The sequence below is a fragment of the Peromyscus leucopus genome, chromosome 12 (assembly GCF_004664715.2).
Source record: "Peromyscus leucopus breed LL Stock chromosome 12, UCI_PerLeu_2.1, whole genome shotgun sequence".
Taxonomy (NCBI): Eukaryota; Metazoa; Chordata; class Mammalia; order Rodentia; family Cricetidae; genus Peromyscus; species Peromyscus leucopus.
In genome coordinates, this window is record NC_051073.1 from 59,226,771 (window position 1) to 59,254,200 (window position 27,430).

The following is a 27,430-nucleotide window of genomic DNA, read 5'->3' on the forward strand; positions in this document are numbered from 1 at the left end:
TGTTCTTGGTTTCTGTAGATTACTTTAGTCTTAAGGAAAAGCTAATAAAGTTGTTCCTTCCTTTATTTCTCCTTCATGGTTTCCAGTCCACACCTATCACAAGTCCCTAACCTACTTCCTGTTTGTGGCATTCCCAATCACCTGATTAACTCATACTGCTTTCAGTGGACATTTAGTAGAGCTCTAATAATTATTAACAAGTTTAACACGATGGGCCTTTAGCTTTCTTAAGTCACCCTTTTCTAGTCCAATTGTTTTATTGTCCTTGATGAAAATTAGTGTTAAAAAAGAAGACACTTTTTATAAAAGTCAAAAATAGATGAACAATGTTTAGGGATTATATATGTGAGACTAAGAGAATAACAAAATTTCTTCAGGTTTGGAGGCGGCAGTGACAAAAAATAAGGGACATTGCAGAATGATAGAAATGGGCTGAGTTTCGTGTGTATGTGTGTATGTGTGTGTATGTGTGTATGTGTGTGTATGTGTGTGTATGTATGTGTATGTTGTGTTGTGTGTTATGTTGTTTTTTTTTTTTTTTTTTTTTTTTTTTTTTTTTTTTTTTTGTATGTGTATGTGTGTGTGTGTGTATGTGTGTGTGTGTATGTATGTGTATGTGTGTGTGTGTGTATGTTGTGTGTGTGTGTGTGTGTGTGTGTGTGTCTGCATTTGCACAAGTACTCGTGCACTTGCACATGAACTTGGGTTGAGGCCGGAGATGGTCATCACATTTTATTTCTTAGGAGCCAATTACTTTACTTTTTGAGGCTCACAGATTAGGCTAGGTGACCTGGCCCTCAGACTCCAGAGACCTGCCTGTCTCTTCTCCAGTGTGAGATCATAGATATGCACCACCATGCCCACCTATGTGGGTGCTAGGGCTTGGACGCAGGTCCTCACACTGCATGGCAAGCATTTACCAAGTGAGCTATCTCCCATTCTCTCTTTAATTCTTTATAAAACTAACATGATAGAAAAATTAGCTGTTACTGAGCAGTTATTTACTTACCATTTTTTTTTTTTTTTTTTTTTTTTTTTTTTTTTTTTTTTTTTTTTTTTTTTATTACTCACCTCTTCTGCTGTTTTAAAGAAGAATCCTAAAGTGTAATTCATTTCTTGAATCAGTGTCTATGCATTGTTAAGAAAGAACTTTTCAATTTCTCATTAACTATATGTTGTTATCACACTTATGAGAATTAATAAAATTTGGTCTTTATTAACATTTTCTTGATGATCTCAAAATAGGAATATGATAAAGATTCCTGTTTCCTTGCCTGTAAATATATATTTAGATTAGATTAGATTAAATCCCAGTTGCCTAATGCAAATAGAACAAAATCTTAGTGTTTCAGGATAAATATCTCTTCCTTTTCCTTTCTTCAGTGATAGCAGGTTTAAGATCTCAGCTTGTGTGTGTGTGTGTGTGTGTGTGTGTGTGTGTGTGTGTGTGTATGCACATATCCATGTGTGTGCATTTGTACATGCCCATGTGTGTTTGGACTTAAAGCTTCATACATGCTAGGCAGGTGCTGTACCACTGATCTGCATCCCTAGTCCACTTCTTCAGATTTTATCTTGAGAGAGGATCCCTCTAAGTTACCTAACCTGGCTTTGATCTCATTCTGTAATCCAGAAAGGCTTTGAACTTGGGACCCTCCTGACTCAGCCTCCTGAGTAGCTGGAAACTGAGGCCTACTCTACCAGGTCTGCCTTGAGCTCAGCCCTTTTAAACCCCTTTTATCTTTGTATTTCTATTTTTAAGCCACATTGTCTTTAAGTGTAGTAAGTTAAATAGTTTTCAAGTGACTTGATATATAATGTGGATTGAGAAACAGTACCAGAAAAACTCAACACCCGTCTCAATTGAATTGTTATGATAAATTTCAAGTAACATGGTTAACTTTTTAAACAGGGTTCAACTCCACCAGTCACAGTTTTCAAAGGTTCCAAGAGGCCTTACTTAAAAGAATGCATTTTGATTATTAACCATGATACTGGGGAATGTCGCCTAGAAAAACTCAGCAGCAACATCACTGTGAAAAAAACAAGGTACGTGGTGTATTAAAATATATTACTCTGCCAACATATACATTTCTAAGGTAAAAGAATTAATGGATTAAGTCAAATTATAGTAGAGGGTGTGTTTTTAAAAAACACCTTTGAATTGGGCTGTAAAGATGGCTCAGCTGTAATGAGTACTGGCTATGCAAGCACGGAGACTAGAGTTCAAGTCCCAGTACCTGTGTGACAAGCCGGACATGTCACATACATGTCTGCAACCTCAGCATGGCAGCAGTTTGAAACAGGAGGATCCTGGGCTTGTTGGCCTCCACCTTAGTCAAAAAAAATGCAAGTTGTAGGCTAAAAGAGAGACCCTGCCTCAAATAACTAAGTGGAGAGTGATAAAAGAGCATACTCAATGCCCACTAATGCACATGTGATGTGTACATACACCACACTCAGACATATGCACACAAAGAGACACACAAAAAAGGTAAAAATTTTTAAATGTCTTTAAATCTTTTTCTAAGTTTAAGTTTAGTGATAATCCTTAGTGAAAAGATCTTATCACACTGCCTTGTGATGTATGAAATGATTTCTATGTGTGTAAGTATACCTTTTGTAGATACTTTTATAGGCTTGGACTGAACAGACTCATTCTCCACTATCCAGAATAACTTCATCTTTATTACTAAAAATGTGTTGAGCACTTGGGATATTAAAGTCACTAAGAGAAGGAAAGTTTGCTATATAAAGACTAACCATAAGACTTCTACACTTTATACATTTTTAGTCATCTAAACAGATCAGTTAATTTAAAATTCAGTAAGAAAATATAACCACCTTAAATCCTTTTTAGATATAACTGGTACATTCTAAACTAGATAATATAAAAGCACTTGCTCTAAAAGTTAAACAAACAGTTCAATAAAAATTACTGTAAGAATTAAAAGGAGGGGTCATGGTTGATAAGAACTTTTAGGAAAGCTTTGTGGAAAATGTTATTTCTGGGGCTGGAGAGATGGTTCAGAGGTTAAGAGCACTTGTTCCTCTTGCAGAGGACCCAGGTTCAATTCCCAGCATGCACATGGTATGCACAACCATCTGTAACTCCAGTTCCAGGGATCCAATGTCCTCTTCTGGCCTCCACAAGCACTCATGTGGTGCACCTACATAAATACAGACAAAACATACATAAAATAAATAAATCTAATAATAAATCTTTAAAGAGGAAAGAGTAATATTACTTCAAAGGAAGTTAACATCCTAAGAATTATCTTAAATATATGTTTAAAACAGAAGTTCCTATAATGGGAGAAAGCAAGGGAGAGGGACTGAAGACTGAATATTATCAAAGCACATTATACAAATACGAAATGTCGTAATGAAGCTCATTATTTTGTTCAACTAATTTACACTAACAAAATGTGTTTTTAAAAAGTTGTCATTCCCAAAGCCAACCTCAACCGAGAGGAGAAACCCAAGAACCTCTGTTTGCTAATGTCCCTGCCGCCCTAGCTCCCTCAACTGATCAAAAAGGATATGGGAATATAGAAAGCAGGTTTTTTTTTTTTTTTTTTTTTTTCAGGGCTGGTGAATAAGACTCATTTAAACAGCAGACTTTTTTCTCTGCACCCATGTATAAGAACTGCAAAGTGGGGAATGATGTTGGTAGGGAATTAGAGTTTAGGTTGTAAAGATAGGTTGGGGTTAATGCCTTGAATATTAACTAAGAAAGTAGGACATTTCCTTGCTGGCAGTGGTTACATATTAAGATCTTTCAAACTAGGGATTGGCATGTTTACAGCTCTGGTTTGAAACATTAGTCCAGCAAAGAAACAGAATAAAAAGAACCAATGTGGAACACTGGAAGATGTGTAAACCAGGGTTTTTGAGGGTGTAAATGAATGTGAAAGTGAGGGGCTAAGTACTTCGGGAAGGAAGAACTGGCACAATTTGACCACAGGAAATGGAAAAGGCAGGCCTCGCCCATGATGTTGAAGTGTACTCTTGGTTAAAATGTTGAAAAAGAGTATTTATATCTCCTCTGTTAACATGTCTGTTTTCAAATTATGAATGGGATATGTGGAAGTGATTCAGTTTTAATAGAAGTGATAAATTCACACATATTTTCTTTTTATTTTAGTCGCTTATAACTGATTATCTGCTCAGTTTGAGCAGCAGGGTTGCTCTTGTTTTGTTTTGTTTGTTTTTATCATTGTTCCATTTATATCCCTCACTGGACTGGTGTGTATTCCAAACATATAGAAGGAGCTCAGTAACTATTTGTTAAATGAATTAACATTTCAGTTCCTAAATGTCATTTGAGAGATTTCTCAGAAACGAGGGATGACGTTTAGTAAGTTGAATTTGTTCCATTACTCTCCTGGTATTGCTATTTTGGTGTTTGGTATTCTTAATTGCAGAGCTGAAGGAAGTGGTAAAATTCAGTATAGACTGGAGCAGCAGCAGCAGCAGCAAGTGTGGAACCCACCTAGGACTTCCAACCTTGAACGCCATTCTCCATCGTCTCTAATGGATGATATTGAAAGAGGTAAAACCTAAGTGTCTATAATGTCAGTTTATAAGAGGTAAGTAATGTTAAGTAAAAGTTTCAATTCCATTAATAGTGGGACTAACCATAGGTCTCAGTGAGAGAATAATATATTTTATGATTGTGTACTTTTCTGGGATAATGATGTAACATATAAATTAGCATGTTATATGTTATATCCATGTCAGATCATTTCTTTTTATTATCATTTAGGGGCAAAAAAGTGTTTTATATTCAGTTCTTCATAGCATCTTCCTGTGAAATGTATTGTTTACAGTCAGTTGTAGATGTCTAAGGCACCACCAAACAAACAGGAGCAGGAGGAGAGTTGTTTCAGTTGAGGTGTCCCTTATAACAGGAAGGCATCTCTGGGGAGGGTTAGAATGTTGAAAAGGAAGAAATTTAAAGTTCCTTCTCCCTGCTCCCCTCCACCCTTGGGCTACAGTTAGGATATTGATGTTACAGTGATTGTAACAGCAGCAAGACCCCAGTCATCAATAAATTATTGATTGCTTCTATACTCTGCAATCATAATTTGCATATAGCTCAATAACTCCCCTTCCCTTTTAGGCCCAGTAAAATACTTAATCCCTAATGGGTTAGGCTTCTCTAGATGAGTAGTAAGGAAGCTGTCAACTCCAAACTCTTGTTACAAGAAATCTTGAATTTTATTTTATCTTATGCTATGACTACTTCCAAAATAGATCTGAATCATGCTATCATTCTATACATGTACGCAGTTAGAAAATTAGGCGATTAAAAGGAAATTCTAAGTAAATTTGCTAGTTATAGAAATTGAAATGGAATTTAGTTCTGTGCTTACTGGACAGCAAAACAGAAATAAAGATGTACGTTGCATTTTCCATATTATATTAATATGTAATATATTAACATAGATTCCAGAGAACCATTCTATTCCTTGCTACTAAATCCTAAAGACAATTCATTGTATGGAATCAGTTCTAGAAAGCAATCAGCTATATCATGTTCTCAATAGTGATTCTGTGCTGTAAGTAGAAGGTCCTACATGTGGCGCTTTTGTGTCAGACCTTAATTAAAGCATTGTCTGGAAGTCATAACTCATAGAAAAGAGTTGTAGAGAATCAGTTAACATGAACCAAGAATAGTTTTCTTCTTCTAAAGTTGTTTGACAAAGGAACATTATCTACCTGGAGATGATTGTATAGAATATTCCTTAGACTATATTCTGTCAAATACTTTATTGACCTTACAGTACTACTACTACCTTTTTTTTAAAGATTCATTTAAAAGTTAGGTATATATGTGTGTGTGCAGGAACCCACAGGTGCTAGAAGGGGGCATTGGATCCCTTGAACCTGGAGTTCCAGGTGGTTGTGAGCCACCTGACAAAGGTGCTGGGAACTGAACTTGGATCCTCAGAAAGAGCATGCTCGTAGGTGCTGCCCATCTTTCCAGTCCCATTACTGACCATTCTCTGATGGCTGAGTCATCTTTTCCAATTTATATCCAGAAGTTGCACTAGGAATTTAATGTATCAGTTTTTGCATTTACATCTTTGTGTTATCTGAAACTGTGTCTGTATCTGATTCCCCATCAGAGACACCAGAAAGCTGAGTGTACCAGAGAAAGGAATAATGCCCCATGAATGTTTGTAGTCTTAAGGTGCTCCTCTGTGCTTTGGTTGAGACTGTCGTTCCCCATCAGGAACTGTCTGGGGAGAAGGCATGTGCATGTGGCATCACACTATGTCAAATGCTCAATCCCCCCTCTACCACACAGATACCTTCTCTGCCTTCAGATTTCTCTCTCCAGTTGAAAGGCACCTTGAAACTTGGTGACACTGGCAGGGGGCACCTACCATAACAAGCGCCTCAGTGGGGAGCATTTTCCACTTTCCTCCCCCTACACACACACACACACACACACACACACACACACACACACACACACACACACTCAATCCTGGAAGCAGTCTCCATTGTATTAGGCCATAGACTTCCTTTGCCCAGGAACTGTGCCTCAATGCTAAGAAAGCCCCTTTGTCAAGTTCACCAGTGGGAACTCTAGTTGCTGGAGATTTACCAAGAAACCCAAAACAGACCTACAAAAGGTCTGGAATTAGAGTGTCATTTGAAACACAGCCCACAAAAGCAGGCAAGTATCTGCATGCTAAACCCAAACCATGACTGCCTGGTAAGCAAAAGATTTCAATATTGTCTCCGAATTCAAACCAAAATGAAAATGGCCTAGGAAGTTACCTGTTATACTGTAAATCAGGAAAATCGCAACTTGAATGAGGAAAGTCCATATCAATTTTCAGAGAAATTAGATGTAAGAAGTATCTGATGAGGATCTTAAAATAACGTTCATAGAAAGATTCAATTATGATTTCTCTTGAAGCAAGTGAGAAAGAAATTTTAAACATGCATCAAATGGAAATTATAAAAGTAACAGCACAAACCCACTGGACAGAGAGCCCTTTACTAGAGAATGAATAGAGTGATAGAATTCACTTAATCTAAAACAGAAAATATACTGAAACAAAGTAAACAGGTCCCCAAAGATCTGTTGCAGAGTGACAAAAGTTCCAAAATTTATAGCAACTGCACTCTTAGAGGACAGAGAAAAGAGGACTGAAAAATAGTTGTCAGAAATAATGCCTGACAACATCTAAGGTTGATTAAAGACATGAACCATGGATTCAAGAAATCGAACTGAATAGGATAAACCCAAAGAAATGCATGCCAAGATACATCAAAATTAAACATCTGAAAACTAAAGGCAAAAATAAAAGTCCCGAAAGCAAGAGAGACATGACCTATCACCGTAGAAGAATACCATGTAGGTAATACATGTCTCTCATTGGAAACTCAGAAGTGGCACCATACTGTTTAAGTGCTGAAAGAAATGTTGGTCATGAACTCTGCATTTACCAAAATTAGTCTCTAGTAATAAAGGAGTAATAAATAGACTTCCCCAGAGAGGAAGACTAAAAGTACTTGTTACTGGGGGACTGCTCTGGAATATTTGCTATAGAAGTTGAAGCAATCATAAAAGAAATGAATGATAAGAGGAAAACATTTGGGAGCATCACTTAGGGATAAAGAGCAATAGAAAAATAAAGGACAACAGACCACAACTGTCCTCATGACTTTTCCAAATCATTTATGGCAATTAAAACAAAAACTAATCTTTAGATTAATACTGACATTTAAGACAATAATATTTAAAACTAGAGTGGAAAAGCGACCTAAATGATAGTGAGGTTTCCATATCATACCTGTAATGGTGAATCACAGACAAGACATGTATGCTTATTGAAGAAACCCAAAACCACCACTATATATACAAAGTGACACCTAAAACACAGTAAATAAATAAAGACAGGATTCTAAGAAAGGTTCCGGTATTCCACAGAAATGAAAGGAAAGAGAAACAGAGGGATCAAATACAGAGGAAAGAAACAGAAAGCAAATAATAAACGACACAGGTAAGACTTAGTATACCAATAATTAACTTAAATGTGAATAGTCTGCATTAGTTGAAATGGAGATAGAAAAAAAATACAACTGTGTGCTTTTTACAAGGAATTAATGAAATGGGCAGCTGTAATGAAATGACAGAATGTAAGAATGTACTATGTAAACATTTTAAAAGTTACATGATTTTGTTAATATCGGGTACAATAGACTTACAAGCAAAACAAATTAGTACAAAGAGGTGCATTAGTAATAATTAAAGGATTGATTTAGCAGGAAGACAATGTGTCTAGTAACAGAACTGCAAAATTATAAGATAAAACTGATACAGTGGAAAAGCAATAAAAATCTACAATTCTTAGTGAGTTACTTTCTCACTGTGCTCTCAGCAACAGATGGGGCCAGTGGTCAACAAGAACTGAATAAGATACAGAAAATCCTCTAGTCCATACATCTTTACTTGTAAGTGATCATTGCAATGAGTCATTGGTCTGGTACGAGGCCTCTGATTTCTACTACACTACCAATATTGGATCCTCACTAGGACTCCTCTTGGATACCCTGCTGTTGCCCTGTGTCATGGAGATCCTGCAGCTTTGGATCTGCAGATCTGGCCCCTTCACGTGCTCCAGCAGATCATAGATGGGGTCATGTTGGTGTGGGCCAACTCATAGCCCTGGTTCTGGGCCTTGTTGGGTGGTGGCTGCGTTGATCAGCCCAGAAGCTTTCCCTCATCCTCAGCACCAGGGCGAGCTCTCCAGCACTGTCCTGGCTAGCTCACCTGGACTGTGACTCATTATGTCACACTATAGCTTCCATGACAAATTATTTTTTAATTTTTATTATAAATTTTATTTTATTTTATTTTGGAGGGGATGTTGCAAGTTCAGGGGTAGATGTGAAGGGATGAGGAGATGAATAGGACCAGGATGCATGATGCAAAATCAATAAAGAATCAATAAAACTTTAAAAAAAAAAGATACAGGAAACCTGAGCAATATAATCAACCAACCAACAAGGTATCTGCCTGTCTCTGTCTCCGTCTCCATCTCTGTCTCACACACACACATCACTAAATACAACAAAAGAATGCACCTTTTTTTTTTCAAGTGCCCATTGATTATTTTCAACAACATAAAACATTTCCTAAGCTATAAGAAAAACCTTAGGTGTTGGTGCCCACCCCACATTGATGGCAGTCACACAGCTGACCCCAAAGTGCAGCCAGGGCACAGGCAGGACCTGGAAAGCCACTGCACCTGGCAGCATTGGCGCTGGCCCTCAGCAGCATCAAAGACATCTTTCTGAAGAACAACCAATGCCTGGGGTTGGAGGCGGGGTCGTGATTCTGCTCGGTGGGTTTCAACAGACAATGATGAAATTGAGAGTGTGGCCAAACACTTCGGGACACAGGTTCTTCAAAGAAGTTCTGAACTGTCCAAAGACAGCTCTACCTCACTAGAGGGCATAGTAGAATTCTTTAATTATCACAATGAGGCTGACATTGTGGGGAATGTCCAAGCCATATCTACAGGTTTACATTACACTGTACTCCAGAAAGTTGCAGAAATGATTCCAGAAGAAGGATGTGACTCTGTCCTCTCCATTGTGAGGTGCCATAAGTTTCGATGGAGTGAAATTCAGAAAGGAGTTTGTGAAGTGACTGAGCCTCTGAATTTGAATCCAGCTGGACGGCCTCATTGACAAGACTGGGAGGGAGAATTATATGAAAATGGCTCATTTTATTTAGCTAAAAGACATTTGATACAGATGGGTTACTTATATGGTGGAAAATGGAATATTATGAATATGAGCTGAGCACAGTGTAGTTATAGACATGGGCATCGATTGGCCAATTGCAGAGCAAAGAGTTTGGAGATTTGGCCATTTTGGAAAAGAGAAGCTGAAGAAGGTAAAACTTTTGGTTTACAATATTGATGGATATCTCACCAATGGCCACATTTATGTATCAGGAAACCAAAAAGAATATCTTATGGTGTAAAAGATGCTATTGGCATACGTTTATTAAAGAAAAGTGGTATTGAGGCAAGGCTCATCTTAGAAAGGGCCCACTCCAAGCTCTGCCTTAAAGCTGGGCTGCAAAACAGAAGTCAGTATGTTGGACAAGCTGGCCATCCTTGGATGAGTAGAGGAAAGAGATGGGCCTGTGCTGGAAAGAAGTGATCTATCTATGTGAGTCATTTGTGGATCTGCTTATCCTGTCAAAATAACCAGAAGGGCAAGTCCCCAAATGACTGCAGGGAGGTGGGCAGCTCCTAAACTGTAGGTCAGCGTATCACATTATTACAGTCTGGGTCAGTCAGATGGCTCAGAGGGTGATGGCAATCACTGCCAAGTCTGGTGGCCAGAGTTCAGTTCTCAGGATACACATGGTAGAGAGGGAGAGCTGATCTTTGAAAGGTGCCCTATCCTTTAACCTCCACAAGAAAGCCATGGCACATGTTCATACACACACACACACACACACACACACACACACACACACACACACACACATACACGCACACACACATGTACCATAAAATGAAAAAACCTTAATTCATTTATTTAAAACAAAATCATGAAGTCTCTGTACTCTGACCATAACACAGTCACACTAAACATCAATAGCAGACAACAGTAAACCCTCTCTAAACACTTGGAAATTCACATACTTTTAAATGGTGTATGGGTTAAAGAAAAAGAATCAAAGCAAATTAGAAATATAGAGTACTAAATGCAGAAAGTGAGCACAGCATACCAAAAATATACATGGGATGCCTCCAAAGCAATGGCAAGGGGGGATGTGTGGCTCTACATGATTGAATTAGAAAAGGAGAAAGGTACCATAACTGAAGTTCCAATGCCCAGGAAAAGAAAACAATAAACCCATAGCAAACAAAAAGAAATAATCAAAGTAAATGAAATTGAAAACAGTAGAGAATTTCAGTGAAACAGAAAGTTTCTTAATACACGGACACAACTGATAAACCTCTATTAAGAACCAAAATGGAAAGATAGGAATCATTAACATTGGGAATACAATGAACACTTCTGTAGTCAGTAGAATAATGCATTCACTATGGATCCAGTAGCCATCAAAAATATTAAGAAAATTACAACTATATCAGGGAACACTGGGGAAGAAGGGAAAGAATGTAAGAGCCGAATGATAGGGAAGGGGCTAGTGACATGCTGTCTATGGCACTCATGAACTCCCAACAACTGGAGTCGCCTGCCAAGGACCTGCACATGACAGAGACAGTAAACATTCGGTCACACGTGAGGAACTAATGGGATGCTGGAGGAGAGGAGGACCTTGTCTTCAGTGATAGAATCACTGATGGGTTGCTTGCTCATCCTCAAGTGGGTAGCTTCACACCCATGCCCAAGAGGATGGCTCAGGCTAAACCTCATGGGTCACAAAGCAAAAATCAAAAAGACATGAAAATGGGGTGGGGACCTCTTGGCAGGGGAGGGGGTGTACATTGGCAGTGGGAGGAGTGTAAGAGTGGTTGGAGGAATGAACGTGTCAAAGAGGAAATTAACTTTACCAAGAGGTGTTTCCTAGTATCCTGTGCCCTAGAAAAGGCTGTTGTGAACCTAGCCCCTCCCTCTTCCTGGTCACTGCCATCTGGCACCCCCATCAGATGCACAAAAGCAATGGGTCTGCCTGATTGTGCCTGAAACCTCTAATGCTGAGGTCCAAAGTAAACCTTACCAGCTTATGAACTGACACCTCAAGTATTTGTCCGAATCATGGAAAGGTGGCCAGCATAGGAGGAACACTGACAAGCTCATTTGTTGAGGCTAATATTATCCTGGTTCCTAAACTGGATAAGTATGTGTAAGAAAAATAAAACTATAAACCAGTGCCTTTCATAAGCTTGGAATAAAAAAAAATCAAAGAAATATTAGCATTATACGAAAAGAATTGTACAGCATGACTAAGATTTCTCTTCTCACATGTAGATAAGGGAAGAGGAGGCAAGAAGTAAAATGGCAAACATATTCAAATGAACTCTAGAAATAATTGTCCCAAAGAAAATAAAACAGGTAATGGAGACTGGAAAGGAGAAATCCTTAGAGAAGGTCACATTTAAACCAAATATGAGAGGGAGACCTTTCAGGGACTTAGTGAACATCAGAGAGTACTGTAGTCTAGCTACACAGATTTGGAGGAAGTATTCATAAAGCACGTATCTAACAAAGACTCACAGTTAAAATTAGCTAAAAGAGTGTTTGCAAATCCACAAGGAAAAGACAACCAAAAACAAGGAAAATATTTGAGCAGATTCTTTTTTTATGTTAAGTAACTTTTAATATAATATAGGGATTTAACATTTACCTTTTTCTTTCTATTACCTTGGATTCCTTTTATTTTATTTTAGAAGCATAAATATTTATTTGTAACAAAGGAGTTTGTATACAGTGTTGAAAATCTACAACTTCTTGTTAAATTCACATTTGCACTTAACCTTTTTAAACAAACATTTATAATCATTATTTTATACAGATATAGATATGTAAATACAACATCGAGTTCAATGGTCCTTCAGCATTTTCCACTTAATTTTTTTAACATAATAACAGGTTATAATTCCAAAGTCCAGAGTTATTTGAAACTGAAAAATATTTTCTCTGTATACAGTGATATGGATAAATATAAAGTTAGATTTAGATGTTACTTGTGTCCTCTTTGTTCTTTTTTTTTTTTGAAATTTTATTTATTATATCAATGAGTACATTGCCTACATGTATGACTGTAAACCACATACATGTAGTACACATAGAGGCCAGAAGAAGGCACTAGATCCCCTAGGACTAGAGTTTCAGATGGTTGTGAACCACACTACATGGGTTCTGAGAATCTAACCCTGGTCGCCTGGAAGAACAACCAGCTCTTAACAGCTGAGCTTTTCCATCGTTTTGAGGGAGGGTCTCACTGTGTACATCAAGCTGGCCCTTGAACTTGATATTCTCCAGCCTCCTGAATGCTAGGATTACAAATTATGATGCCACACCCAGCTGGTTACCCATGCCTTTTAATTCTCATAATCTCAGTATTAAAATACAACTTGGTGCAACATGATGGGTTTTTTTTTATTTAATTTTAAAATGTTTTTGAGATTATCATTTATTTAAAATATGTCTCCCTTTCCTTCCTTCAAACCCTCTCATATACCCTTTCCCACTCTTCTTCAAATTCATGGACTCTTTTCCACTAATTGCTACTACATGCATATATGTACATTAAATACATATATATTCCTAAAAATAACCTGTTCAGTCTGTATAATGCTCCGTGTGTGTGTGTGTGTGTGTGTGTGTGTGTGTGTGTGTGTGTGTGTGTGAAGACTCTCTCATTCCAAGATTTCCTCGGCTTTTTATATTCTTTGTGCAGAGTTGAGGCCTCACTGGCTTTTCTTTGTCCAGCTTGCCATGCTCGATTGTGTCTTCCTTATTTAGCTAACATTTGGGCAGTAAACTCTGTGGGTAGAACTTCTGATATTACTAGGAGACACAATCTCACAGCAAACTTCCTGACCCTTGGAATCTTACAATCTTTCTGTCCCCTCTTCCCCAGTGTTCCCTGAGCCTTAAGCTCAGGAGTGTCTTTTAGCTGTATCTATTGGATCTGGGCTCCACAGCTCTGTATTTTGAATGATTGTGATTTTCTGTTGTGATCGCTGTCTGTTGCAAGAAGTTTCCTTGATGAGGGGTGAAGACTGTACCTATCTGTGGGTGTAAGGAGGAATTTTTATTGATTGTTTCTACTAAATATTATTCTGGATTTTACTAAATTAGTGGTTGTAGATTCTCTTTCAATAATCGTGACTTCACTAGCCCTGAGTAGTTAACTAGGTTTCCAGTAACAGGTATGGTCTTTCTCAAGTTGAATGGGTCTTAAGTACAATTAGAGAGCTGCTGGTTATCACCAAGGTATGTATGTGTACCACTACTTCTCTCTTAGGGTTATCATGTCAAGCTAGTCTTTGATGTGGCTCCTAGGCATGGTTGCTGGGTGAAACTGTTGGTTGCCTCTCTCCATTGGAAGCTTGATGGCACCTCCTGCTACCATGAAAGTTAGTCCTCAGGAAGAGGGCATTCAGGTCAGTTCCAGCTCAGGGGTCTCTGGGCCCTATTTCTGAAGTGCATGGTGTCTTCAGCAATAGGAACCTACCTTCCACCTCAGGGGTAACCAAGGGCAACAGCAACAGGCTGTATGTTTGGAGAGTCTCTTGAACAGCATGCTACAGGAAATTTTAAAGTACATGCTTTAGATGCTGGAATATGTATTTTAATTTTATTTATTTATTGCCAATGTCTTCTTAAAAGCTAATGCATTTATGTTAATTGTGTTTCTTCATGTTATTTATTTTACCTATTATTTCCATTTTCAGAACTGAAGGCAGAAGCTAGTCTAATGGACCAGATGAGTAGCTGTGACAGTTCATCCGATTCCAAAAGTTCTTCATCTTCAAGTAGTGAGGATAGTTCTAGTGATTCAGAAGATGATGATCGAGTCTCTCCTTCAGGCCCAGGGACATATAGTCCAGTGCATCCTAGCATGTCTGCCAGGCCACAGTCCAGGACTAATGCTAGCTGCAATGGATTTTCTGACCACAGTGCCCTTCTGATGAGTACTTTACGTAAGTATATGTAACCACAAGTAATTAAAACAGGATCTGCAATGTAGGCACATTTGTTAGGAACTAAAATTTAGTCAAAGAAGAGTCTTATTTTATGTATTTTATAACCATCAGCCATTTTTCTCCTTTGAAAGTTGAAAATCAAGCTCTATCATTAGAGTTGGGGTTCCTCAAAGTCTTTTTTTTTTATTTTATCCTCTTTCCTTAGATAACCTTGTCATGCTTCTGGTTCAGTCAATACTTACATGTAGATAACTGTCCAGTACATATCTCCATGCAGACCTCTGAGTCCTGGGCAGATAGGTCTAGCCTCATCTCCTAGTAAAGGGCACCTCAAATACACTTTGTCCGAAACCCAACCTGGTATTCTTTGACTCACTGCATTTAAACCAGAGCCGGACTGTACTCTAGGATTGAGTTCCTCTCTTTTCTTTTTGTGTAGTTGATACTTCACCAAGTCCTGTTGACTTTTACCTCCTACCTGTTTTTCAAATCCATCTACTTGTTTTCATCTCTACTACTACCACTGTAGTTCAGCTCATTTCCTCGATTCCCACCACCACTTCCTCCCAACTCCATGTTCTCCCTCTGTCTTCACTGCTGTGTCCCCTTGATGTTGCCAGTACGTGTGTGTACATGGCTGTCGGACCATTTGCTGAGGCAAGGGCAACCTTCCAGGGGATGCATCTCCGAAGATAACTTTATAGAGTTTCCTTACCAGCAACCAGTTAGTAAGGTGCTTGGAAGACTTTAGCTGAATCCCTAGAACCAATGTTAAAAAAATAAAAACCCAAGAACAAAATCTGAGTATCGTAGTACAGAGACAAGCAGATCCCTGGGGCCAGATAAACACACTTACTAGATTCCAGTGAGAGATCTCGTCTCAAAAAAAAAGTAGATGGCCTTGAAGGACAATACCGGCAGCTGTCTTCTGACTTCCACATGCCCAGATGTGCACATGAACACACACAAAGTTGCTTGATATGATGCAGGGAAGATAAGTTATGATTTCTGTTGGAAACTATAGACAGGGTATGGTGGGCACAGGGCAAGACGGGAAAGATTAGTAGATATGTGGATGACCTTGAGTTAGTGAAAGGAAGCTAGGAAAAAAGCAACCATTTACATGCTGACTGTGGCTGCTTTTTCAGAAATCAGGGTTTGTACAGCCTTGTTATTCCTTGGCTCCTTGAAGGGATCTACCACATCTTCAGGAGATTGCAATCTTCAAATGTGGTTGTGAAAACTATTTCTAGTCAATGGGGCTGTAGGCTAGGTTTAGAGAGCCACAAAAACCTGTAAGGGTGTTATAAAGGAAGAAAAAAGGAGAAACTTCCCCCTCAAAATGGGCAAACAGAATTCTGAAACAAGAAAAAAATGTGTTGTAAGAAAGATATATAAAGACATAATTCTTTTCCTTTCTTTCTTTCTTTCTTTCTTTCTTTCTTTCTTTCTTTCTTTCTTTCTTCCTTTCTTTTTCTTTCTTTTTAATTTGAGACAAAAATCTCATTATGTAGCTCTGACTGGCTTGGAACTCACTTTGTAGACCAGGCAGGCCTCAGACTCACAAAAATTCACCTGCTTCTACCTTCTGATTGCTCTAACCCAAGACATAGCTTTAAAAAGATAATAAAACAAATGAAAGCAGAAATAAAACAAAATGTAATAAGTTATAAAAATAAGAACCAAGTAGCTCTACAGAAGAGTATTTGCACAGCATATACAAGGCCCAGAGTTTGAGTCCCAGTACTTTAAAAATAAATTAGCATCAGTGGGATGGTTCAGTGGGTAAAGACACTAGCCACTGAGCTTCCTGGCTTGAGTTCATTCCCCAGAATTCACATGGTGGAAGGAGAGAACTGACATCCACAAACTGTCTTCTGATTCCCACATGCATGTATGTACACACATGTGAGTAAATAAATGTTTAACTAATTTGGAAGGACAGGTCACGGAAATTTCTTGAAAAAGGTCAATAAATAGTCAAGATGGACATGGGTGAAAAATGAATCAGTGAGATGGAAGATAATACTAAGGAACTACCCTAGAACACAATATAAAATAACAAGTAAGAGAACAGCTTAGAGGTAAGGAAAATGGATGGCAATGAGTAAACACTGTATACTAGGAATTCTGAAAGACTAGGAGGGAGAGTATGAAGACTCAATCTTCAGGATGGTCCAGGACTGCAGACAGTCCCGAATCTCCTCCAGCTCCTAACCTGGAGAAATAAAACAAAGGCACACCTCAGCCCTTTCACCAGAGCATCAAGGAGGCAGTGACAGTCCTGTGGGCACACCCCGGTCGGTCACAGCTGCCGTTTCCTTCGGAGAAGCTGAAAAGACTCAACCTCTCTCCCTGCTTCAGGGTTTCTTCTACACCATTACAGTGTGTTCACTGATGGAGAGTTAGGATCAACTTAGTTGCCTGCTTCAAATTGTCCCGGCATTCTCAGTATGTCTCAATCTTTCCTGTGACTTTTTCTGTATCTTTCTGACCGCATTTCCTATTTGTCTTCCTCATGTATCCCACTCTAGCAACAGTAGCCTTTTTTTTCTGCAAGTCAAAAAAACCCATATAAGTCCCACCCCTATTCAGTCAGGTAAAGCATGCCAACTGAGGAAAAGTCAGTTTTCTTCAGAAATGTGACCCAAGCTTCAGAAGGTGGCTCTACACCCTTGTTCATACAGGTAGAGAGCTAATTGGACTCAGTGGGTTATTTTTTAAAAGAAGAGGATGAAGAAGAAAAATAAGACATGAATTTTGGAGAATGATGTGGGGTCAGGAAGAGGGGGTCCAGGAAGAGTTAGTTGGAGGGGTGAGTTGGAGGTGGATATGATGTAAATACATTGTACTCATGTGTGAAATTACCAAAAAAAAAAATGTATAAAAAACCACAACCACTCTACACTTGCCTTGGGCATTTATACTTTTTCTCTTAGGTTAGACACTATGTCTTCATTTTTTTTTTATGACTTTCTACTTTAAATTTCTGTTGGAATGTTGCCCTCATAAAGCTTTCCCATCTAATAGCACCTCCTGCTATCTCCACAGATCCTCACAGTACTTGTCCCTACTTGACAGTATACTAGCTAGATAGTTGTTTCCTGTCTTTCTGCTCCATTGAAATGTTAGCCCCATGACCAAGCTCACAGACAGTTGCAAATCAGTGATCAGATCTTCTTTAGGGTGCTAGGGATTAAACACCAGGTCCTGTGCATCGTAGGCAGGCATTCTGCTGTTGAATGTCATCTAGCCTCTGATTCTTGACGTCTTTTCCATAATGGTTTGGAATGCATCTTAAATTCAAGAAATTATATTTTTTTCACTCTTGAAAATAATAGTCTGATTTTTAAAAGAATTTTCCTCTCATTTCTTGATGTAATAAGTCAATAGTGTAAAGAGGGATAATGTCATCAGTCTGCGAAAGAAGGCTAAAATAAATGGCAGGTGGTACTAAAACTATGTTGAAGTTTGCTGCTGTGGTTTTTACTTTCTAGGCAGTATTGATTGGTTTACAAATTATATGATAAGCAATCATATTATCAATTATAAACTGCTAGATTGACAGAATCACGTTTGACATGACATTTGCACATTTATTTTTGATAGACTAACATATTAAATTAACAGTTCATATCTTTAATCATTATAATTTTGTTATGTTTTATTTTAGGAAATGATTTGCAGCTGAGTGAATCAGAAAGTGACAGTGATGACTGAAGCAATATTGAGTCACAAAGAGAACATTTGTAAAGCGTGTGGTAATCTGTTTTGTACAAGAATAAACATTGTGATGACTAAGGAAAAGATGTAACTTTTGCTGACAAAAAATAAATTGATTCAGAATTTTTAACTTTTTAATGGCATCCTCGTGTGTTACCTTATTTATTCATAACAAAACTGCCATCATATTTGATAGATGAGAAAACAGATTCAGAAGTTAGGGAACTTGTCCCAGGTATTGTTAATGAACAAGCTGCAGGTCAGGTATTTTACCATTTTGTTGTCCCAAACTGTGAAATGCTATAGTAAGAGTTTGTAGTTTTTATTATGGTGGTGCCTTTCCTCTCTGATATTCCTTAAATTATGACTGAAAATACTTTAATTCTTGCCAAATTTACACTTTAATTTCTATAAAACTGAAGTTAAATAATTATTCTAGTAGCTGTTTTATTATCTCTTATAATTTTTTTGCTTTCAAGAGAAGAGTTTAAGAATTTGGTTTTTATCGGCCACACTCATCCTAGGGTCCCCCCTGCTCTATAGCCTCTCTGGTTCTGTGGGTTGCAGTCTGATTGTCCTTTGCTTTATATCTAGTATCCACTTATGAGTGAGTACACACCATGTTTGTCCTTCTGAGTCTGGGTTACCTCACTCAGGATGATATTTTCTAGTTCCATCCATTTGCCTGCAAATTTCATGATGTCATTGTTTTTCTCTGCTGAGTAGTACTCCATTGTGTATATGTACCACATTTTCTTAATCCATTCTTCAGTTGATGAGCATCTAGGTTGTTTCCAGGTTCTGGCTATTACAAATAGTGCTGCTGTGAACATAGCTGAGCATGTATCTTTGTGGTATGATTGAGCATTCCTTGGGTATATGCCCAAGAGTGGTATGGCTGGGTCTTGAGGTAGATCAATTCCCAATTTTCTGAGAAATCACCATACTGATTTCCACAGTGGTTGTACAAGTTTGCATTCCCACCAACAGTGGAATGTAAGTTGTGGCTTATAGTAAGTTTTGGTTTTACTCAATTGCTGGGGAAGGCTCAATGAAACATTTCACTATTAGGATAAGAATTTGTACTGTATCAAGCTGATAATAGGAAAAATAAATAAATAAATAAATAAATAAATAAATAAATAAATAAATAAATAAATAAATAAAATAAATGAAAAAAAAGGATGGGGCTGGAGAGACTGCTCGCAGATGAAGAACACCAGGATTAGAGTTCAGTTTCCAACACCCATGATTCGTCGATCATAGCTGTCCATAACTTCAGCCCTAGGAAATAGAACATCCTCTTCTGACTTCTGTGGACCCCTGCATACACATGCCACACACAGAGACACACAATAGGAAATGGTAAAAATAAATCTAAAAACAAGAGGAGGAGGAGGAGGAGAAGAAGAAATACCAGCATTCATCTATCTTTGCTTTGTGACTGCAAATTCGATGTGACCTGCCCCTTAACACTCCTGATGCTACGCTCACCCACCAAGATGGACTGTACCCTTGAACTGGAGGTTAGAATAAATCCATCTTTCCTTGGAAATAAAAACAAAAAACAAACAAACAAAAAAAAGAATTTGCTATTTATATTTTATAATACCTTTGAATTTGAAAGAAATATACATATCTAGTTATAGCTGAAATCTACCAAACAACATGTTCTTTATTAATTTTTAAAGCAGTTTTAGATTCACAGCAAAACTGATAAGAAAGTTGGGAGAGTCCTTTTCCTCTGGCCCTGCTGCCACCCCATGCCAAAGGGGTATAGACTTGTTATAACTGATGGCCCCCACTGACACGTCATCACTGCCTAAGTCCATAGTTTACAATAGGACTCATACTTGATCGTTTACACTCTATAGATTTTTCACCAATGTATACGGTAACAGCATAACTCCATCATTACAGTAAACACAGAACAGTTTCACCGCCTTAGAACTCTGTGCTCTGCTGATTCTTCAGGCTGGCCCTGAATATTTTTCCCCAGTTCTCCGGCCTCCTCTCCAAGTGCTAAGGTTAGGAATGAGTCATTGTCACTCCTGGCTTGACAACACATTACACATTACTGTCTCCACAGTTTTTACCTTTTCCTAGTATCCTAGATGGAATCATACAGTATATGGCCTTTTCAGATCAGCCTTCATGGTTCTTCTGTGCCCAGGTTGCAAGACCCCCAAACAAGACCACCACAGAGCAAACACACAGAGGTTTTTTAATAACAAAGCAAGCCTGGGCTTTGTCCCAGGCAGTGGAGGAGGACAGCCCCCAGCACTCACTTCGATGGGTTTATATAGGAAAGGTTTACATACAGAGTTACATATCTTGGGACTGGACAAGGGGGCTAGGGGTGAGGTAGTTCTTTGAAGTTATTGGCTGAACTATAAGCGTGAGGTTACTGATGGCTAACAGGATTCAGGATATCTACAGAGACATTTTTTTTTTTTTTTTACTCCCTATGTCCTGGTTTTGCTGAACCCAGGATATATACATTCAGATTTATTGTTCCAGTCCTATTTTCCCATAAGTTCAGTATCTGGTCAGTTGAGTCCATTACTTCCCATATCCTGTTTTACCAAGTCCAGGATACATAGATTTATTGTTCCAGCCTTATCTTCCCATGAGTTCAACTTCTGGTCAGTTTGAAAACTGCTGGTCAGCAAATACCTTTAGAGGAGGAGGGGGGAGGGGAAGGAGCATCTCTCAAGATGGCTACTGATTTTTCCCTTTCAGTTCAGTAGTCTCTTGTTAAGGCTGAATACTATTCCATGTGTATATGTACCATTTGCCTATTGAATAACATCTTGGTTGCCTCAAATTTTGGCAATTATGGGGAAAAAAATTCAACTTCATCTACTCTCACTGGTATCCCTTTAACTGTAATTTACAGACACTCTTTCCTAAGTTCTGGCTTTACTTTCTGCTTTATTTCATTTTTCTTCTCTCTAGTCTCCCTTCCATTAATTCATCTTCGTTTTCTGTTTTACTCATCAATACTTAGCTGAAAACTACCTCTATGTCATTTATTATTTAACTAAAGCAAATCTGTACATTCAATGTAGCTAGTAAAACACTCCTCTTGTGTTAGTAAAGTAATTTGGAGTATAAAGTTTTACTCAAAGTTGTTATGCTGGAATTCCTTTATTACTATGACATGACGAGTCATGAGTACACAGTACTTGGAGCTGGTAAGGCTGCCTCCCAGACTCTATTTCCTATAATCAAAACAGCTCAGCTTGTTTCCTCCTTTTATTTTCCTTGTAAATGAAATATCTTAAGACTTTTTGAGGGGGGGCATGTTTTGAGACAGCATTCTCAGTACGTTCAGTACGTTCTCCGTATGTAGCCCAGGCTGACCTCTAACTCATGACCCTCCTGCCTCAACCTCCTAAATGCAAAAATTAGGCATGCATCACCACACCCAGTTTAAACACCATTTTAATGAATTCATCTTTATTCTGTATATCCTTCAAGGAGAAGGGAATAGGTTTTGAGTTTGTCCTATAGTCTTACACTGTCAAAATCAACTCAAAAAAAACTTCTGATCCCCAAATGTGTGGTGGATTTCTCTCCAACAAGCAAGCAAATATTCTGCAGCAGACACCAGCTATGTGTCTTCTAATCCAGTTTAGTTATAATACTACCTGCCTGGAGATAACATCAGATCACACAGGTTGAAGACCCAGTCCCCAAGGCTGCTTCCTCTCACTTCAGATGTCAATCACAATTACCAGATTGTTTCATTGTATTTCAGACCAAGTGGCCAAAAATGGAGCTCACTATAATCACCCCTCTTGTTCAACTAACTTGCTTCAGTGGTTTACAGACTCATAATCATATTTTTTTTTTTTTTTTGAGACAGGGTTTCTCTCTGTAGCTTTGCGCCTTTCCTGGAACTCACTCGGTAGTCCAGGCTGGCCTCGAACTCACAATGATCCGCCTGCCTCTGCCTCCCGAGTGCTGGGATTAAAGGCGTGCGCCACCACCGCCCGGCTCATAAACATATTTTTATGAAGGGTAATGTGAAGAGGTGATAGGCCAAGGTATGGGGAGGGTTGTGGAGAGTCTACACCCTCTCTGGGCACACAAAGGTCAGCAATCTGGATGTTCTCCAAATCATGGCCTTTTGGAGTCTAAGGAGACTTCATTGCGCAGGCAGGACTACAAATAGACTGGATGAAGAAACCTAAGAAGGCCTGTCCAGATAATGCAGTATTTCTTCCCCATGGGCCTGGGGCAAGTTCTTCTGTAATTAAAAGGGTCTAGTGACCTCCTGTTAAACAAAGGAGAGCAGACTTTCTTCTTATGACCTGCCCTAAAGACAATAGGATAAGATTAGGATATATTTTTAGTCTCTGTGGTCTTCCTTGTTAGATTGCAAATCTAGTTTCTCTGGTCTGCCTTGGGGAGAAAAAAAACGAGCAGGTGGAATGGCAGAAGGAGGAAGGAAGGAAAAGAGGAAGGGGAAAAATGAGGGAGAAAGGAAGAGAGACTGTCTTCTGGGGCTTTGGAGGTTTGCTTTGGAGGATGACAATATCCTAACATTATTCTGTGACATAGAAGACTTAGAAAATAAGAATTACAGGAGCGATGAGCCAAGAGTCATGGATGAAAATCAAAGTATGTATGTCATAGTATCACAGACACTCTGAAGAGCCTAAGAAAAATAAAACTCTACAGACTTGAAAACGACACAGACTTCAAATGCATTGCCTACACTTACAGAGCCATCAGGGAGCGGCTCATTAATGTCTCGTCCCCCGTCGGTCCGTCCGTGCCCCCCCCCCCCCCCCCCCAGTCTGACACTCAGGTAACACCTGCTGCTTTCTTTTCTACTTCCTGAGTCTCACACAAGTGGAGATCAGGAGCCTAACAGGGAAGGTGATTCTGAGAAGCAGTTTCCAGTTGAACCTAAGTTGACAATTGCCAACACCAAAGCTGGAACCACCCAAGTGCCCATCAAAGGAAGAATGGCTGAATAAATAGTGATACATTTGTATAGTTAATTTGACCAAACAGAAGAAAATCAAATCTTGCTTTGGGCAACAACAGAGATGAATCTCCCCAATGTAGTATTGAGTAACAGGAATCAGACACAGAGAACGCAAACAGTGTTACTCTGTTTACATGAAACTCAGAAGCAAATAAAATCTTTGCTGATGACAGAATAGTGATTACTCTGGTGGAGGAGAATTTGACTAGGAGGCAAAAGACAAGCAATGGGTATTATTCTTTGAAGGATTTCCAGCAATGAAGAGAGTATTTTTTTTTTTGGTTTTTCGAGACAGGGTTTCTCTGTGTAGTTTTGCGCCTTTCCTGGAACTCACTTGGTAGCCCAGGCTGGCCTTGAACTCACAGAGATCCTCCAGCCTCTGCTCCGAGTATGGATTAAAGCGTGTGCCACACGCCGCTAAGAGAGAGTATTTTTTTTTTTAACTGGAGAATATTTTTTACCTTGCCTTTGTGGTAGCCGTGTGTAAAAATCAATAGACTTGTATGTTTATGATTTGTGCACTTTGTTGTAAGTTATATTTAATTGTAAAAGTCCCTAAAGTCAATAGAAAAGACATTTGCAATACAGGGGATGGCAGTGTTAATATCAGTAATACTCAAATATATCTTACAGATTTACAAAGGTTAACAATTCAATAGAAAAACGGGCAGAGAAAATGATAGATCATTTGAAAAATTTCAAAATCATTTATTTTGGCTCAGCAATCTCCCTTCTATGTATTATCTTACAGATAAATTTAATTCATATGTCATAGTTGAACTGTATTTGCACCCATACAATTGATGACCTGTTTGCAGACTTATTGGCTACTTGAGAAACATCTGTTTGTTCCTTTGGAACATTTTTTATTTACTTACTCATCTACAGTTGATTTTTGGAGTTGCTTACATAGTATGGGCATATTACTTTTGATAGATACATACATTATGAACATTTTCTCCCACTGGGATATATTTTTTCATCCTTAATGGTATATTTTAGCAAACAATGTTTATTAATTGTAATATTAAGTATGTCATCTTTCTTTTCTTTTAAGATTACCCTACTTTATATAAGTCTTTGAGAAATTTTGACTTATTCCACAGTTATAAACATATCCCTTGTATTTGATTCTCAATGTTTATTAATTGTAATATTAAGTATGTCATCTTTCTTTTCTTTTAAGATTACCCTACTTTATATAAGTCTTTGAGAAATTTTGACTTATTCCACAGTTATAAACATATCCCTTGTATTTGATTCTAAAAAAATCTCAATTTTGACTTGAATACTTAAATCCTCAATCTATGAAGAACTTAAAAAACTTTTCTTCATAAGCCTTTACAAATGGTATGTTTATTGAAAGCACCATCTCTCTCTCTCTCTCTCTCTCTCTCTCTCTCTCTCTCTCTCTCTCTCTCTCACACACACACACACACACACACACACACACACACACACACACACTGTAGTATTAGCTTTGTTAAAGACAGAATTTGTATGGATGTTCTGTTCCATTGATTGCCTTGCCTATCTTGGTGACAGTTACGTTCTGATTACTTTAGCTTCATAATAGGTATTATTTTGGGCAGTTCAAATCTTCCACAGTTATTCTTCAAAATTGACTTTATTATTCTTGGCTTTTTGTATTTTTGTTTGAATTGTAAGAATCAAATAGTCATTTTTTTTCTTTTACATTCTTAAAACCTACTGGGATCTTACTCTCCAGATACAAGGGACTATTGACATTTTTATAATATGAGCCTTCCAAATCATGAATATGGCATCTCTCCATTTATTCGAGTCTTTAATTCCCTCTTTCTTTCACTAACATTTGATAGCTTCAGGATTGCGCTCTTCAACATCTTCCATTTCATTGATTTTTTGATATTAGGACTGGTATTTAAGTTACCTTATCTATTTACTTGTTGCTGATATTTAAATACAATTTTGTGGGGGGGGGCTGATTTTTATATTTTGGACATTATTAAATACAATTTACTTTAATTTCATATTTGCTTCTTTTCTCTGACTACTCAATTTAGAGCTCATGTCTGTGAGTGACTTAACTCTGCTGCTGTCAAATCACAGAGGCCACAAATGTCTTTTATCTCTGTCACTGAAATTTGACTCTGGTATTCAGATTCTTCTGTTTCTATTGTCTTTCGTGTCTCTGGAGAGTTTATATTCATTCTTATGTCAAGGACGTTTTCTTTTAGACCTTTAACCCTCTGTTTGGACCAGCCTAACAAAAACAGCAGAACACAGCAAACATCTCATATGATATTGCTCTAAATGATTCTTAGCATCAGAGAAGCTGAATTTACCAAAGAAAGACTCGACCTTAAGATTACTTACGTCTCTGATGTTATTTGATTCTGTGAATACTGTTATTTTACTGGCATAATCAAAAGACGAATTTCGGGCTTTGGGATGTGACTCCGTTAGTAGAGCACTTGCTCAGCATCCTCAAAGCCCTGAGTTCAATCTCCCGCACTATATAAACTAGGAGTGGTGGCTCATTCCTGGAATCCCAGCATTCAGCACAATGCAGGGAGAAGGAGGGGGATCAGACATTCAAGGTCATCCTTGGCTAACTAGGGAGGTGGAGACCAGGTAAGACCCGGTCTCCCATAGAGAGACAAATTTCATAGGAATTTGTTTGGAAACCCAAGTTCACACTGGAGTTTGGTGATCGGGAGACCTCTGCGCATGAGTGAACTGGCACCTTTACATACGGGCGCTTCCAAATTAAACTGGCCATCTAGAAGTACAAGGCCAGTGCAAGGGAAGCCAGAACGTAATCCCATCTAAAGGCCCGTGTGCCTCTACTAGTTAACTTGACCAGAAACTTCTGCCATTTTAGATTTAGTATTTAACCAAGGTGGGTCAGGAAAGGCAATATTTCCTAAAAGAATAACTACAGATTAATCATTAATGCTACAGGCAGAAGTAAAGTTGGACTATTCCTTGGGTAAAGGTTGGTGTGAGAGAGAACAGAAGAAGAGTTTTAATAGAAACTGAGAAAAACCTGGTCAAAGTCCAAGTTAAAGTTTAGGAGGGGAAAGATTTCATTTGCGGAAAAATAATTTAAATAGGTAATGTAAAAATTTTTCAAGAAATAGGGCCATAGACTCTTTTCTCTTTTTAAAATTTTTTTTAGTGAACATAGAAGATTTCTTTATAAAAATTGTATATGTGCATTTTACTTAGCTGATATTTGCCCTCTCCCTGCGTTGCCCTCCTCCTCCTTATCCCAGCACTCTCAATTTTCCGTAGTTTCAAGTGAAATTACTCATGTAAATATTGCCTAACTTGGTGGTTTATGCCTCATGGTGCAATCTTAAGGTTTAGAAAAAAAATATAGCCTTTGGCAATATTTTTTCTCTTTTGCTTTTGACTTATAGATGCATGGGCACTAGGTTCTTTGGTGCCTCTCTTACCTCTTTGAATTGACCAAAAAATAATGCAATAAGGTGAGTGAGAGAAGGCAGGGCGGGGAGACTATGTTCAGAATAGATATTGTGCCTCTGTGGAAATGTCCTATTTAAAGCCAATACTTCTATAGAACTAATATACGCTAATAACATTCCAGTGTTCTATACATTCGATTCGATGTAGAGTATAAGTGTATCTCTAGCCCCTTCTTCTCCTACGAACTAAGATTAGTATTCTAGAGTCAGAATAAAGTCAATCCACTGAAAGTTAGGAAAATGGAATGTTTTCAATAATACCTGGAAAGGAACTGGTTCATATTTTTTGCACAAAATCAAATTTTATTTTTTTAAAAAAATGAATGGATTAATCTGGAAGTGAGAAATTGAAAATCCAAGGAGTGGCTTTAGCAAAGGACATCACCAACATTTTTTTTTCTGTTATTCTCTTCTATTTTTGCTTGTGAGCCCAGACTTTAACAGCCGGGCCATCTCTTCAGCCCTTCCGTCATTTTCTTTTCTTTTTTTTTTTTCTTTCTTTTTTTTTTTTTCAATGGTTTTTGAGACAGGATTTCTCTGTGTAGCTTTGGAGCCCGTCC

At 38.1% G+C, this 27,430-nt stretch overlaps 1 protein-coding gene and 1 pseudogene across 1 annotated transcript in view; both read left to right on the top strand.

Annotated features, from left to right (window-relative positions):
- Eaf2 (ELL associated factor 2) overlaps positions 1-18,538 on the top strand; it is a 45,128-nt gene extending 26,590 nt beyond the window's left edge. The window contains exons 3-6 of the mRNA XM_028895016.2: positions 1,913-2,049; positions 4,428-4,555; positions 14,421-14,669; positions 18,346-18,538. Coding sequence (XP_028750849.1) covers positions 1,913-2,049; positions 4,428-4,555; positions 14,421-14,669; positions 18,346-18,392 — 561 coding nt within the window. The 3' untranslated portion in view covers positions 18,393-18,538. The remainder of the gene's footprint in view (positions 1-1,912; positions 2,050-4,427; positions 4,556-14,420; positions 14,670-18,345) is intronic.
- On the top strand, positions 4,576-10,656 carry LOC114710726 (annotated as a pseudogene).
- Positions 18,539-27,430: the final 8,892 nt, after the last annotated feature.